Source organism: Cnephaeus nilssonii, assembly GCF_951640355.1.
Source record: "Cnephaeus nilssonii genome assembly, chromosome: 5".
Taxonomy (NCBI): Eukaryota; Metazoa; Chordata; class Mammalia; order Chiroptera; family Vespertilionidae; genus Cnephaeus; species Cnephaeus nilssonii.
Window position 1 is genome coordinate 88863841 of NC_137076.1, and position 15044 is coordinate 88878884.

At 50.2% G+C, this 15044-nt stretch overlaps 1 protein-coding gene and 1 long non-coding RNA gene across 7 annotated transcripts in view; one reads left to right on the forward strand and one right to left on the reverse strand.

The window, feature by feature from the left end:
• The window catches only part of LOC307100201, a 151188-nt gene that overhangs the window by 52563 nt on the left and 83581 nt on the right, over nucleotides 1-15044 (forward strand). The gene's annotated exons all lie outside the window — the stretch shown is intronic.
• Nucleotides 1-15044, reverse strand: part of TNIP1 (TNFAIP3 interacting protein 1) — a 41848-nt gene that overhangs the window by 10624 nt on the left and 16180 nt on the right. For all 6 annotated transcript variants that reach the window (XM_079771162.1, XM_079771163.1, XM_079771164.1 and 3 more), the window contains 6 exons: nucleotides 14911-14996; nucleotides 12852-12935; nucleotides 10582-10773; nucleotides 6857-6951; nucleotides 4854-4974; nucleotides 1498-1587 (listed from right to left, as the gene is read on the reverse strand). In XM_079771162.1, coding sequence (XP_079627288.1) covers nucleotides 1498-1587; nucleotides 4854-4974; nucleotides 6857-6951; nucleotides 10582-10773; nucleotides 12852-12935; nucleotides 14911-14996 — 668 coding nt within the window. The remainder of the gene's footprint in view (nucleotides 1-1497; nucleotides 1588-4853; nucleotides 4975-6856; nucleotides 6952-10581; nucleotides 10774-12851; nucleotides 12936-14910; nucleotides 14997-15044) is intronic.

Sequence of the window (15044 nt, forward strand, 5' to 3'; positions counted from 1 at the left end):
TCTACTCTAAAAATAGTAACCAAAAGAAGCATAAAAACATATGTCTATCATGATCATTTCAACGTTTGTATTACAAAACAATCTAGAGGCCAGCCTAGGCATAGAATGGGTGACAGAAATTACAGGGTAATCAGAAGCGGAGCGCCATGCAATTATTCAGAAAACCTACTATGCTGCCTCGGTTCTAAGGTGACACTACTTATTTGCCATACTCTCGATATAATAATTCCTCCGGGACCAAAAATAACCCTACATCACAAATAAAATGATGGGAAAGGGTATCCCATTTCAGAAACATAAAATAAAAAGTACTCAGAATGAAGATATATATTAAATGTATACATATATATTAAAGGAATATACAGTATATACATATATACATATGTAAATATCTATGGACATCCTTAAAGTTATAGTTAATTTTAAAGGAAAAAATAAATTTGTAATGCAATATATACAATTTTTCTGCTATTTTAAAAACCAGATTATACATTAGTGAGTACACAGACGAAAACAAGGAATATGTAATGAATTGTTACTAACCGTTAATTGTTACTCTAGGCTAGGAGGTGAGATTCTCAATCTTTTTATAATGAACATTATATTACTTTGCTAATCAGAAAAAATACCTTAGGGCAATACAAGCAGAAAACTAAAATTAGTATGTACACAGGCAAAGGACTAATGGAGGCTGCCTTCCCAGTGTGCTGGGCCAGGGAGGCAGAGAGGCCCAGCACCAGGAGAAGGACGGAGCTCCGCAGAGAGGAGGGGCTCAGAGAACAAAGGGGACTGGGCTCCACCTGGGGGTGGGAGATGGAGGGGGAACAGGCATGAGATAAGGAAATAGCCTCGATCTGGGGGTTCTCAGCTGGTCAGAAGCAGTGCCACAAGGCGTGGGATCTCCCTCTATCACAGTCCCTCCCTAAACCAGTCGCAAGGTGACCGATGAACCCCAGGCTCCCCATTCCTGAGGCTGAAACTCACCCACCTTATCACAACCTCTTTCCACCATTTAGGGCTTAGTCTTCCTAAATTACCCCTCCCCTGCTAACAATTTTAGGCTGTGCCCAAATGCTACCTCCTCAGAGTGACCCTTGTGGGCAAGGGGATTGATCAAGAGACAAGATTCCAGGACAGCCCTGGCTGGGTGGCTCAGTTAGTTGGAGTGTCAACTCATACATCAAAAAGTTGCTGGTTCGATTCCTGGTCAGGGCACATGCCTCAGTTGCAGGTTTGATCCCCAGTTGGGGCACGTACAGGAGGCAAACCGTCCATGTTTCTTTCTCACATTGATGTTTCTCTCTCTCTCTCTTCCTTCTTCTCTCTCTCAAAATCAATGAAAATATATCCTCAGGTGAAGATTTTAAAAAAGTCCATCAAGTCTATGGGCAGATGGTTCAGTGGTCACCATGGCAACTCACCATGGTGACCTAGGACTAGCCAGAGCCAGGGGACAAGGGAGGGCCTTTGTCCTGTGGGTCCCAGGAGGCCACCTACTTCTGTGCGCTGCTGCTCCAGCATCTTCACCTTCTTCTCAGCTGCACCCAAGGCTCCCGCCTCTGGGGTCTTACTTGCTGTTGCACTAGCCTGGGGAGAAACACAGAGGGGCCTTTAGCAAAGCCTCAAATAACCATACTCTCACCAATCTAAGGGCCCTCACCTACCCGTGTGTCCCTACCTCTACCCTCCCATCCACCAGGACACTGCTACACATCCCAGCCATGACTTAACCCCCTCGGAAAGTCCACTGAGATCATTATTGCCCCTCCCTGACCCATGGGGGCTCCTAGGCCCTCCTCCCACATCCATGTCTTTCCCTGCTCAAGCTCTATCTCTAAGGCACTGCCAGCTGCTCTCCCCCTCCTCTATCCCCACGTCAACCCCAAATCCTCTGGCCTGGAAGTAAGAGTTATATATTTTTAAATGTTTTATAAAATAATTATTTTGAAATATTTTCAGAAAGATACAAAAATAAAGATGTATATGTCATTAGTACACATACACATACTTTCTAGCTCTGTTCTCTGAGAGAGCCTAAAGCAGTGACACTCCAGTAGCAATGAGCACACCTAAGGCCCCTATCTTGGTTCCTAAATATCATTCTCCAACGAAAAGGAATAGGACTCCTTGGACAAGGGGTTAATTCTAGGGCTGGGGCAGGGAATGGGTTTGGAGCACCTCATGGTGTCAGAAAGTAAAGAAGTGCCAAAAAATAATGCCAATAATAATAATAATAATAATAATAATAATGATGATGATGATGATGATGGCCTGTCAAATGGGCATAGGAAACAACTTGAAAGAGCTTCCCGTAGCCAAGCTGGAACAATGTGAACCAGAAAATAAATCATGATAACAATGGATTATAGTCCAAAGAATAAAATGAATATCCTTGAGTCCATAGTGGTAGGAAAATATAGCTGAATAACTAAATAAATGGGGAGAAGGAACAACTCTTCCTTACATAAGAATTCCAATTAGTGACCGTGGAAAGAATGAGGGACATGCAAAACTGTCATCATAATACTACGGCTATCCTAATCACTGCAGTGAGAGTCACCAATGGATACCAAAGCTAGTGAGCGAAAGCGTACGAGAAACAGGGCATTTGCACAGCCTCCAAGTTTCTCCTAAAAATAAGTGTTTAATAATTACAGAGAGAAAATTCGTTGTTTTATGCAGAGAAAGCTGACAAACACCCACTTAGCCACATGATCAAGGTTGACAACAATAAGACACCTGACATGATGCAGTAAGGAGGGTGCGACGTCACTCCTGTGATGTTCTTGCCCAAATCCATAACCCCAATCCAAGCATAGGCAAACATCCAACAAACCCAAATTGAGGGACATTCTACAAAATAAATGGCTAGTATAACCCCAAAGTGTCAAGCTTATGAAAGATAAGACACGGAACCCTGGGACCTGTCACAGATTAGAGGAGACTAAAGAGTTGTGACAACTAAATACAATGTGGGATCTGGAATCGATCACGGTACAGGAGGAGATCATGAGTGAGAAACTGGTGGGATCTGAAGTCTGCAGTTTAGTTAACAGTACTGTGCCCAAGTGTGTTTTCTAGTTTTGATCACTGAACCATGGATTTGTAGGACTTTAAGGCCTAGGGTGAGCCCTGAGAGCAGAACTTGGGAGGCTCACGTGCCCCCTGCAGGCTAAAGTCTGCAAGCACACCATAGAACCGGGAGTAAAGGGAGCAAGCTGGGGGAGCCCTCCAGGGACCACCACTTCCTCTGAGAAGGAGGAGATGGGCCTGACCCTAGAAGCCTGCTGCCTCCTGGAGGGGAGCTGTGCTTAGCATTACTGGGGCAGGAGGAAATGGGGGTGACAGGCTCCCAGAGGGTACATTCCTAACCTCCACAAAGAAGAGAGGAGTCAGACTACCTGGCTGCTGGCACCCAATCTACCATTAAAAGCAACAGCTAATGGGCACTGCTGACCACGTGCCAAGCACTGCACCTACTCTACAGGCACACCACCGAACCCTCCAACTACCCTCTGAGAGACGTGCTAATATCTCCATTATGCAAGGAGGAAACCGAGGCCGGAGAGCGTATGTAACTTGTCCAAGGTGGCAGCAGCATTCAACCCACATGGAACTCCAGGGCACTGGCTTCACTGCTGCCCATAAGCCCACAGAGCCTTCCCCTGAGCAGGGTGGTAAGACCGTCCGTCTGGCCTTCTGGGGAGTTGATATTAAAGAGCTTTGGAAAGTGAAGAGGCCTGCCCACAGAATCCCAAGAACCCAGAGATCAGGAGAGTCCCCAAGTCACTTCCACAAGAGGACAAACAAGGCAGACCCTGACGGGAGGGGCAAATGGAAGCAGAGATGGCCACTTCCCAGTGTGGTTCCCGGCCCCACCTCAGGTCTGCCTGACAGCGAGTGGTGCAGGAAGCTTGGTTAGTGATGCCACATGACCTCTGCAAGGTCATGCTTTCCAGCCTCCAGGCAAGGCTGGGTAATGGAGTAATAGTCCTGGCTCTGCCTACCTTACAGGGGGAAGAGAGATCCGAACAGGATGATGGATTGGATTTTCGAGTCTTGGGTAAACTCTATAGTAAGAAGTAATTAAGTTACTAGGACAATTACATAGGTGTGGGGCTTATTAAAGACAATTGAGGCCTGCTGTGCAGCCATTAAACCCCATTAAAGGGGAAAATGTGTTAGTAAGAAACTGGGACTCAGCCCTGCAGCCAGGGGAAAGGCACTGACAGGGCAAGGAGCCAGTTCCTGCCTGGGGACTGGATGAGAGCCAGGGATACAGCAGCGGTGGTAGGAAGGGGGCAAGTGGCCAGCCCGGTGGCACTACCAGGCCATGTCCCCCTCTCTCCATGTCAGAGGCTCCCGGGGCAAGCACAGGAGCTTAGCAGAGTCCCCTGAGAAGCCTGCAGGGGGCTAACACCCTGATTCTGCCAGGAATGTCTGAGATGTCATGCTCGGGAGCCACCCTGTAAAGAGTGGGATGTGTTCAGGGAATGTGCTCACACTGAGCCAAGGACTCGACCACTGTCTTTGAGCAATGGAACTGGAGCTATTCAGCCTGGAGAAGAGAGGGCTGCTGGGGGCCACAGAGCCACGGTCCTGGCTGGCAGTCTGCGTGTGTGTTGCAAGGAATGGATGCTCCATGTGGCTGAAGGCAGAATAAGCACTGAGCGGTAGAAGCTCCAGTGAGCTGGACTGTCAGGCCAAGCTAAGGAAAAGCCATCTAACCACTAGAACCTTCGAACAATGGAACTGGCTGAGCAGGAGGCAGTGAGCTCACCGCCACTGGAGGTGGCAACGGAGGCTGGCACCGGCAGGCGGGGATGCTGTGGAAGGAGTTTCTGACCACATACCTGCAGCTGTCCAGCTACCCCCTTCTTGCCTGCGCCTTCCATCTTAGGTGAGCCTGGCCGCCCGCAGACAACGTCTTTGCCGCTGGTCATCAACAACTTCTTGAGCTCCATGTTTTCCTCCCTGGGTCGGAGGCAAACACAGAAGTCACCTTGCTGGCTCTGGGGTAAGGACCTACTTTCATCTGAGTGGCAGCTGAGACCTGGGGTGTAAGCAAGACCCTGAAACCTTTCTTCTGGTGCAACCAAAGGGCATCCTTAAACTCCTGTGGCAATCTCTGGGCTTCCCTAGGAGTCGCCAGTCACCACCGCAGGGTGTCCCCAACTGGGATGCCTGCAGACATGGGATCCTCAGGACACAGCCAAAACTGCATTAAGTAACCCTGGATCACACTCTAGTGATCCTTCCCAATTATCTTCCAGCTTCCAGTGTGGAGCAGGGGAAAATCTCAGCGTGATGTCTTGAGCACCTTTCCTGTACTTGCCAGTCTCCCTTGTTAAAAGGGAGATAGCTGCCAGTTGGTGTGGCTCAGTGGTTGAGCCTCAACTTATGAACCAGGAAGTCAAGGTTTGATTCCCTGTCAGGGCACATGCCTGAGTTGTGAGCTCAATCCCCAGTAGGGGGCATGCAGGAGGCAGCCGATTGATGATTCTCATCATTGATGTTTTTTATCTCTCTCTCTCTCTCTCTCTCTCTCTCTCTCTCACATCATTGATGTTTTTTATCTCTCTCTCTCTCTCAAATCAATAAAAATTATTTATTTAGAGAGAGAGAAAGAGAAAGAGAAAGAGAAAGAGAAAGAGAAAGAGAAAGAGAGAAAGAGAAAGAGAGAGCAGGCTTCAGGCTCAGAGCCTTCAGTGGGCAACGGTACTTTGCCAGAATCCAGAACATCCTCTGATTTTCACTACATTTATTGTTGGAATTACCTTTTACTTATTAGAGGGAATGCTGTCTTCCATTTACTTTAGTGAAAGCTTTCTTTATAGTATTTTTTTAAGTCAAAACATGATTCAAATTAAAGTAAATTCTTAAGTAAATAACAAGATAGATGATACAGGACATAATAAAAGTAGTGTGACTGAAATATGGAAAATATTTATGTTCTGTTTGCCCGCTGGGTTTCCATGTAATAATAGAAAAACAGAGAAGTGGCTTTCCCAAGGCCACACAGCTTTGTACACCTGCGCTCTAGTCAGGAGTCTTTCCTGCAGCCTGGGTTTTTGGATCCATGGACGGAGTCATTAGAGCTATGAAACTCCAACTGCTTGGAAGTAAATAAATATATGCAGATTCAAAGTGGCATGGTGGCTCAGTCATTACTATTGCTGTGTCTGGATTTCACATGCCTCTCTCTGGGCCTCAGTCTCTCCCTGCACAATGAGGTAAAGGTTTAGCCCCTGTGACCTCACAGGGCCCTTCGTGTTCTGACTGTCAAGATCGGTGTTTCTCAAGTGTGATCCTGGACCAGCCGACATCATAATCCCAGCGGCCCTTTGGAACATGCAGGTGCCTAGGTCCTGCCTCAGACCCACGGTCTCAGAATCTTGGTAGAGGAGGGGGGTGTGGGAGTGTAAACTGGGGGCCTTGCCTGACCCTCAGTGATCCTGGTGCGTAATTAAGTCCATGACCCACTAGCCCTGAAGAGGGAGCCCCAGCTGTTCTCAGGAATACAGAGCAGAACAGAATGATGACCAGCAGGAGGCAGCACAGTCCTGAGCCCTGCTACAACCAGCCAGCAGCTGTTAGCAGGCTAAGCTTAGGCTTAAGTTCCCAAGGAAGAAATGCAATTTGTACAGACCTTCTTCTGAAGTTCTCAAGGCACTTTATAAATACCCCCCAAGGTACCCAAGAACAAGAGCCAAAGACATCCAAAGCCGGGCTCTGGGCACAGGCTTCAGAGCTCCATAGGCCTCTGAGCCCTCAGCCCAGAAATCAGTGCCATGCACCCGCCCTCTCCTCCTGGTCATCTGACTCCACATCCCTGCTCTGAGGAGCCTGGACTTACCGCAGCCTCTCAGCAGCCTGGTCCCGTTGTTCCAGGCCCTTGTCCAGTTTGGCCTTCAGGGTCTCATTCTCCTTCCGAAGCTGCTCACACAGGGTCTGAAGGGCAGAGGGGTAGATGAGGGCAAGGGAAGGGGAGGGGTGCATTCCTAATCCACGTTGATGTTGGAAGACAGGACAGGGGCTACCAGGTCCTACACATTAGCCCCTTGGCATGGCCTGACACAACCCCTCCCAGGACAGCTGAGAGCCAAGCCGCTAGGCCCACCCAAGCTCCTTTAAGCATCCTCATAAAGCCAGCCATGAGGATGCCCAAACAAGAACCAGCCAAAGGGCCTTTTCCTTCTCCAACGCAGAGAGCTCCATCTCCCCTCCTCCACTGCAGTTCCCACATCCTAGAACACTCTAGAACACTCTTCCCCACAGGCCTTCCCAAATTCTACTCTTGCTTCAAGTTAGCCTGAACATCACCTCCTCAGAGAAGTCCTCCCTGCCTGATTTCTACATCTCAGTGAGTTAGGTCACCTCCATTATCCTTGCTCACAGCCCCCTGTTTTCAGTACTTGTGACAATGAGAGCTGAAGAGCTATTTTTGTCTTTATTTTCTTAATATCCAACTCCAACCCACCCTCTCTAGTCTGTGAGCAACCTAAGGCCTGGGTCCCCTCCCCATTCTCTTGTCCACTGCCAGATCCCAGCCCAGCTCAGGATCTAGCACAGGCTGACACTTAACTCTGTTGAAGGAACAAACGACTGAATGGCCAAACAAATGAACGAACAAGTGAAGATCTGAGATGTAGCGCCCTACAAGCTCAGTTGATTTGGGAAGCGGACGAGGCTTCCAGGGTGGTCAACTGGCACGTCAGAAGACAGGGTGTCCGGCCAACTCCTCAGGAGCGGCTCAGGCTTCCTTCGCCTCTGCGCCACAGTTCCCTCCCCTACACAACGTGGGCAACTGCGCCTTCTCTGCCTCCTTCGTAGGGTCCCTCAGAGGACAAACAAGACCGAGAGAGGGCAAGCACCCTGTGAACTGTCAGTCACCTGATAATACCTGACGACTTGTGTTCCAAGAGAGCTGCGAGGTGAGGGCATATAAGATGGACAGCCAGACTCAGGGCATTACAGATGGGGAAGGGAGGGAGGTGCAGAATAGCAACAGTGCTATGCTGTGTCGTACTAAGTACTCAATCTTTAACAAATACTGAGTGAGCACCTAACGGCGCCAGGTGCGTGGCTGGGTGCTCTTCCACTCACTGCATCATCGGAGCCTCACAGTGTTCTCAAAGCGACAGAATTCATGTCTATTTTTAAAGTAGGCTAAGGCAGGTGAATTAATTTGCATGAGGTTGCACAGCTGTTAAGAACCACCAGGGGGATTAAACTCCATCTGGCCCTAATCAGGTCTCTCCCCAAACTCCCCCCTCCCCTCTTGCTGTGGTCATGTGACTATTTCTGGCCAAGGAAAGGTGAGTGGAAGTGATAAGGGTCCGTCCTGGGCTGGCCCATGCACAGTCTCTGGTCTCTCCTCCTGTGGCTGTGGCTGCCTCATAATCCAAAGGGCACAAGATGAAGGGGCTGCTAAGGAACTGTGGAGCAGAACGAGTCCCTGCCACAGGGAATGAGGGAAAACTTTTGTTATCCTGAGGGATTTCAGAGTTGTTTGTTTCCCAGGAGAGACTTGGGAAGGCATCAAAGCCTGGAACTGGGGGTCAGACATCAGAGGTCCGAGGCAGAGAGAACAGAAAACTGTGATTGGGTTCCAATGCCTAGCAGAAGCCTTGCGTCACAGCTGGCCTTGAAAATGTGATCGAGTAAACCAAGAAACAAATCAACAAATGAATGAAGAGGAACCGGATTAATGTGCCTCTACCCACAGGCGGGGCAAATACCCAGGATGCCACAGCCCTGGGTGGGGCCTCCAGGGAACAGAACGTCCTGCTCCGGGACACTAAGGGAAGGCTGGACATGGTGTGCTGTCCACCTTTCCAGGCTAGAGGGCTGTTCCCTCCAAGCTTCTGGGGAGTTTCCCTGCGCACAAAGCAGCTGGCGGAGGTAAGTCGTCACAAAGGTCACAGTCCACTGAAGGGGCTCACAGAGCTCACCTGTGAGTTCATTAGTTCACTCACTCATTCATTCACTTGCTCACTAAATGTGCAGTAAGCACCTATTAAGTGCCAGGCACTGGGATACAGTGATGAATATGAGAGACACAGTACCTGCCCCTCCTGTGAGGCTTATCTTCCAGCAGGAAGTAAAAGGAAAAAAGCCACAAAGCAAAAAAACCACCTAATACAATAAAACTATTACAAACTATGTTAAGAGCTAAGAAGGAAATAAACAAGGGCCCGATATAAAAAACAACAGAGGCTGATAGGACCCCCTTTGGATGAGGCCCAGTATCGATCCCCATTGCAAAGCCAAAAAGTTGACACTGAAAATTATGTCACCCGTGCGATGCACCGGGTTCGCCTCCCCGGAGCTCAGCCTTGACACCTCTAAGCCTTGCTGACATCTGAGAATCTCCCTCAGCCTGGCTCTCAGGCTCCAATCACTCCTCCAGCCTTGCCTCCCTTGTGCCCTCACTGGAGCTGGATTGGGGGTCCTGCACTCTCCTTGGGGTCCTCTGCTCCCCACATCTCTCCTCACACTGCCTCCAGCCGGGATGCCCTTCTGCTCTTATCAACGTAGGCCCTTCTTGAGGTCACACATGGTAGACTTCTCCCCCATTAACTGGGCACGTGAATGTTTGCTGCCACGAATGAGACCATTGACTGGAGGGGGGGTCTGGGAGGGAGGCAGGGGACTTAAAGTTATAGCACTGTCACTGAGGGGACAGGTGCTCAGGTCCTGAGCAGGTTCCCTAGGAGCCTCAGTTTTGCCATCTGTGAATCCTTTCCTACCCCCAAGCCCTCAAGGCTAAGACCCCCGGCCCAGTATGGAAGTGTGGTCATCATCAAATCCTAATAGTGACCACTTTTTTAGCACTTAAATGTTCTAGACTGGACTTCATTTAATACTCACAGCAACCCTATGAGGCAGGCACTCCCAGCACCATGCTACTGATAGGGGCAGTGAGGGACAGGGAGGATAAGTGACTTGTCCAAGGTCATTCAGCAACAGAGTCCCTACTGGAACCAAGGACCATAGGGCTTCAAGGCCTGGGCTGGCCTAGGAAGTCAATCTGGCTTCGTTCCCACGGCACAGGGAGGGTTATGAAAGGAAGCCTCCTCCACTGGGGAGATAAGCTGGGATGGTGGAGGAGAGCATGGGCTTTGGAATATGACAGGTTGAGGTTCAACTCCCAAGTGCACCCTCTACCAGCTGCAACCTTAGGCAAAAATAAATAAACAAATAACCTCTCGAGGGCTGTGTCCCCGCCTGTGAAGTGGGGATAATGATGGTCCTCTCACCTTGGTCCCCTCCCTTTCCCCACCTGTCTGTCTGTGAAGAACAAGGCAGGGCTGTTCCCAGCCTGCCCACATCCATGGCCCCCAACCATGAAATCTGCATTGCCCATCCCATATTTCCCAATTTCCTTCCTCTTCCTCACCCCTTCCCACAACTTCCTTACCCTGCTCACCACCTCAAACAAGAAGCCCCAAGCCAGCCCCCAATGGCAACGTCATTCTCAGAAGTCCCAGAGTACCCTGGATTCCCAAGAAGAGCCAGAGGAGGAGGGAGGGGAAGCACACCTGCCCCTCCCAGGTGACCTCCCCCGGCCGGCCTCACCTGCAGGATGGAGGTGCGCTGCTCATTCTTGTGCACCTTGGAGGCCAGCCGGTTGAACTCGAGGGCCATGCGGCCCAGGTGGGTGAAGAGCTGGCTGTGGTCCGGCTCCTCGGCGCACACGCTCAGGGTGGTCTCCAGGCGCTGCAGGTGCAGCATCAGGTTGCTGTCCTCGTGGGGCAGGGGACCCAGCTCCTGGCGAGGAGGAGGGGACCAGGGCCATTACAGATGGGGAAGGGAGGGAGGTGCAGAACAGCAATGGTGCTACCCAGGGTCTGAGTAGGCGCTGCCAGCCATTCTCCTTCTGCTTCCCCATTCCTCATGACTCAGTTTCCCCCTCTGCTCCCAGCTCAGCCCAGGGAAATTCTCCAGTTACGCAGGTTCCCTGTCTGGGCTGACTCACAGGGCAGGACCGGGACGCCCAGGCCAGTGGCTGGCTTACCAGCAGTGGAGCCACTTTCCTCCCACGCTCTGGGCCTCCCCGAGTGCCTGGGGGTGGATCGCTCATCTGCTGGGCTTCGGAATCCTCATCTACCAAGTGTGCACACACCCCTTCCCTCCCTCCCAGCTCACAGGGTGCTCAGGAGGGTGAACTGCCACATGAAGGCAACAAGCCCGGGAAAGGGGTCTCACTCCATGCACAGTACTGCTTCTTTGGCTTAGGGCAGTGGTCGTCAAACTCCTTAGTCAACAGAGCCAAATATCAACAGTACAACGATTGAAATTTCTTTGGAGAGCCAAATTTTTTAAACTTAAACTTCTTCTAACGCCAATTCTTCAAAATAGACTCGCCCAGGCCATGGTATTTTGTGGAAGAGCCACACTCAAGGGGCCAAAGAGCCGCATGTGGCTCGCGAGCCGCAGTTTGCCGACCACGGGCTTAGGGAGTCTTGCTAAGGGAGCCACGCAGAGACCAGAGCTGCCTGACTTTTATGTCTATTGTGTGTTTTCTGGGGAATAGCTGCAGCATTCATCAGCTTCTCGGAGGACCCAAGACTCAAAACAGGTTAAGAATCTTAACTCTAGATATTTCAGAGAATCCAATCCAGTAGAGTACATAAGAAAGGAAGCATACCATGGGCAAGAGAGTCCAATGTCAATAATCAATCAATCTGTCTCTCTCCATCTCTCCTGTGTCTACAACATTCCTTCCAAAGACAGTGCCTTAGTTATGCCAACACTGTGCCCGAGGATCCAGAGTGGCCCCTTACAGCTAACTGCTACCCTGCCAGTCATCGGAGACCCCACCTTCCCCTGGCTGAGCTCCCACACATCCTATGGCTCCATTCCCAGTGTCCCCTCGGCTCATCCTTCCTGGTCTTGTCCACATTTCCACTCTTCTAGCAGGCCTCCCCTAAACACGGATGTTGCAGGACAGTAGAGCTATGGGGAGCCTCAGGGTTCAGGCTGGGAAACTAAGCTACAGGGAACAGGAACTTGCCCAGAGCCACCCAGTGGCTCAGTGGCAGCACCAGGACTGGAACTGAGGCTTCCTGATGCTCAGTAAATGCCTGTGCAATACTGTTAGCACTTTATTCTAACAGGAGATAACGCGGCTTCTTGGATTCTGCTTTCATCCCCACTGCCTCTCTTCACAAAGGATTTGAGGTGGCAAAAGCTGCTCTATTTAAGGTCCATGAATTGCTTCATCCACTGATCTTCCCAACTAGCCTACAAGCGCCCTGTGGGCAGGGAGGCCATCTTGTCTTGACTCAGCAGAGACTAGGCACATGGTGGGGCTAAGGAGGAACTTAATGAGATAATGTGACTGGTCATAGGGCAAATATTTTCGGAGCAGGGGGTTCTTGCTGCCTCCGCCAGCTTCTCAGAGCCCTCAGAGACAGAGCAGGTTAAGGGCACAGAAGTTCGCAGGAGACAAAGCTCAGAACCTTTCTAACACTCAGCCTGCACAAAAGGGAAAACTACCTGCCTAAGCTGCTCTGGGTCTCCCTGACCCTTTCTGTTCCACCCGGGTAGGAGCCCACTGGCCCAGAGGCTGAGTCATAGTGTGTGGAGGTGCCCGGCATTCATGGAGACCAGCAGGGCTGGTGATGTGCCCAGGCTTTCACAATGATCAGGCGCCTGTGTGACCCAAGTAGGGGAAGTCACCAGCAAGGGATTTGCATGTTCGAGAAGCATCCCCTCCTCCGGCCCCCCATGGGTCCCTAATTGACTCCAGGGTGCCCAAGGGACCCTGTGCCTCTGACCCAGGGCCAGGTGACTGAAACAGAGAGGAGACATGGGATGTGCCCAGGGACCTGCCATCCACTCACCATCATGTTTCTGGTTTGGCCGCCGCTCTCTGGTGGAGAATTCTGCTCCTCGGTGGGAACCACTTCAAATTCAGAGGAAGTGCCCTGTGCAGAAAGGGAGTTACAGGCCTGAGAATAAAAATCCCTCAACCCACAGCTGACAGCAGCAGGGAGGGGCAGGGAATGGAAGGACAAAAATCTCTTCTCACATCCAGTTCATCCCGGCAGCCCCTCCGTGCAGAGCTGAGCTCCCCGGGCGGTTAAACATCAGCTCATGTGCAACCATGAAGCAGGATCCCAACAAGTCTGCCCACAACCCACTCACTGTGAGGTCTGAGCTTACAGGCCCTCTGTGACCAGGTTCCTGATCCGTAAAACAGGAATATTGGACTAGCTGACCTTGAACCACTAGAACTTTAGGGTCTTTTCTTTTTCAAACTTGTACTTTTAAAATCTCTCCCACCAGACTTAGAATGTTTTCATGAACTCCATGATGGTGAGAGCGTTATATCCCCTTTGGTCAGATGAGGAAACTGAAGGTATTTTTTAGCTAATACAAAAAGGAGGGGCCGAAACCGGTTTGGCTCAGTGGATAGAGTGTCGGCCTGCGGACTGAAAGGTCCCAGGTTCGATTCCGGTCAAGGGCATGTACCTTGGTTGCGGGCACATCCCCAGTAGGGGTTGTGCAAAAGGCAGCTGATCGATGTTTCTCTATCATCGATGTTTCTAACTCTCTATCCCTCTCTCTTCCTCTCTGTAAAATATGAATAAAATACATTTTTAAAAAATAATATATATACATATACATATACATACATACATATATATATATATATATATATATATATATAGAGAGAGAGAGAGAGAGAGAGAGAGAGAGAGAGAGAGAGAGAGAGAGAGGGGGGAGGGGCTGAACCCAAGGCCTGCAAAACCAATATTCCTACTACGGCCTCGGAGCTGTCTCCCAGGTCCAGGTGTCCCCTGACTGTTCGGCTGGAGAACAGACAGCAGTCAGCGTGGCCACACGGAGGTGGTCCTGTGCCAGCCTTACCAAACCAGCCCCAGAAATCCCGATATCCCGATTCTCTCTCTCTCTTCCTCCCTCCTTCCCTTCCCCTCTCTCTCTCTTAAAAAAAAAAAAAAAAAAAAAAAATCAATGGGAAAAATATCCTCGGGTGAGGATTAACAACAAAAAAGACTCCCAGTTATGAGTAGTGAAATCTGAGTCTGAACTGTGGTGCTTTATGAATGGGGTCAGGAATCTGTTACATAACATGAAAATTAAAATTTCAAAGACATTTCTATTAAAAAAAAAAGAAAAAAAAAAAGACTCCCAGCCTTTTTCTCATCTCTCAGCCACTCCAAGTGGAATGTACTGGTTGTGCAACCAACAGATAGGCCAATGGTCCCTCTGAACTAGCAACTGGCTCTGGGATTGCTGTTAAACCTGGTCTGCAAAGTCGACTGCAGCCTTCCGCCGGAAAGGGCAGATGGATGGGAATGGACGGGAGGATCTCCACTCGCAGCTTCTGTCTCTGCTCTGAGCCTCGTGGCCACCAGGAAGCCAGCTCTGAATCTTGGCCCTGTCCTAAAAAACCTCATGTTCCCCTCTGTTTCCCCCGCGGTCTGCGTGACCTTGGAAAATGCTCTTCTCACTTTGGACCTGATCTGTAGGATAAAGATGCTAAACGTTATACGATCACTGAGTCTCTTCCAGTCCTAGGACACAAAGCAAAACGTCTCGAGGCGACTCCTCAGCCCCTCTGGGAATGAGCTCTATGTCACATCCACCCGCTTTCCTAGCACTGTGCAGTCGATAGATACATGCTTCACGTTATGCGACTTAGTATAAGGAACTCCTTGTGCATAGCAGGGTCTTCCTGGTAAGTTTTAATTGTGACTTTCATTTAAAGATGGGGAATCCGAGACCCCGAGAGATTGAGATTGGCCTGCTCAACATCTTCCAGCGAGTCAGAACCTAGGCTTCTAGACGCCAACCCTCTCTCTTCATGTCCTTGTATCGGCCCAAGGAACCTCGAAGTCCAGGCAGCTTTCAGCCAGGACTCCAAACGCAACTTACACTGGATGGAGGTTTCTGGACTGGCTCTGGCTTGTCACTGGGGGGTGCAGGGTCCGCAGGGGGTGCTGGGACATTTGCATCCTTTCCTGGAGAATGGAGAAAACATAGATGAGCAGTAGGGAAAGGGGAAAGCC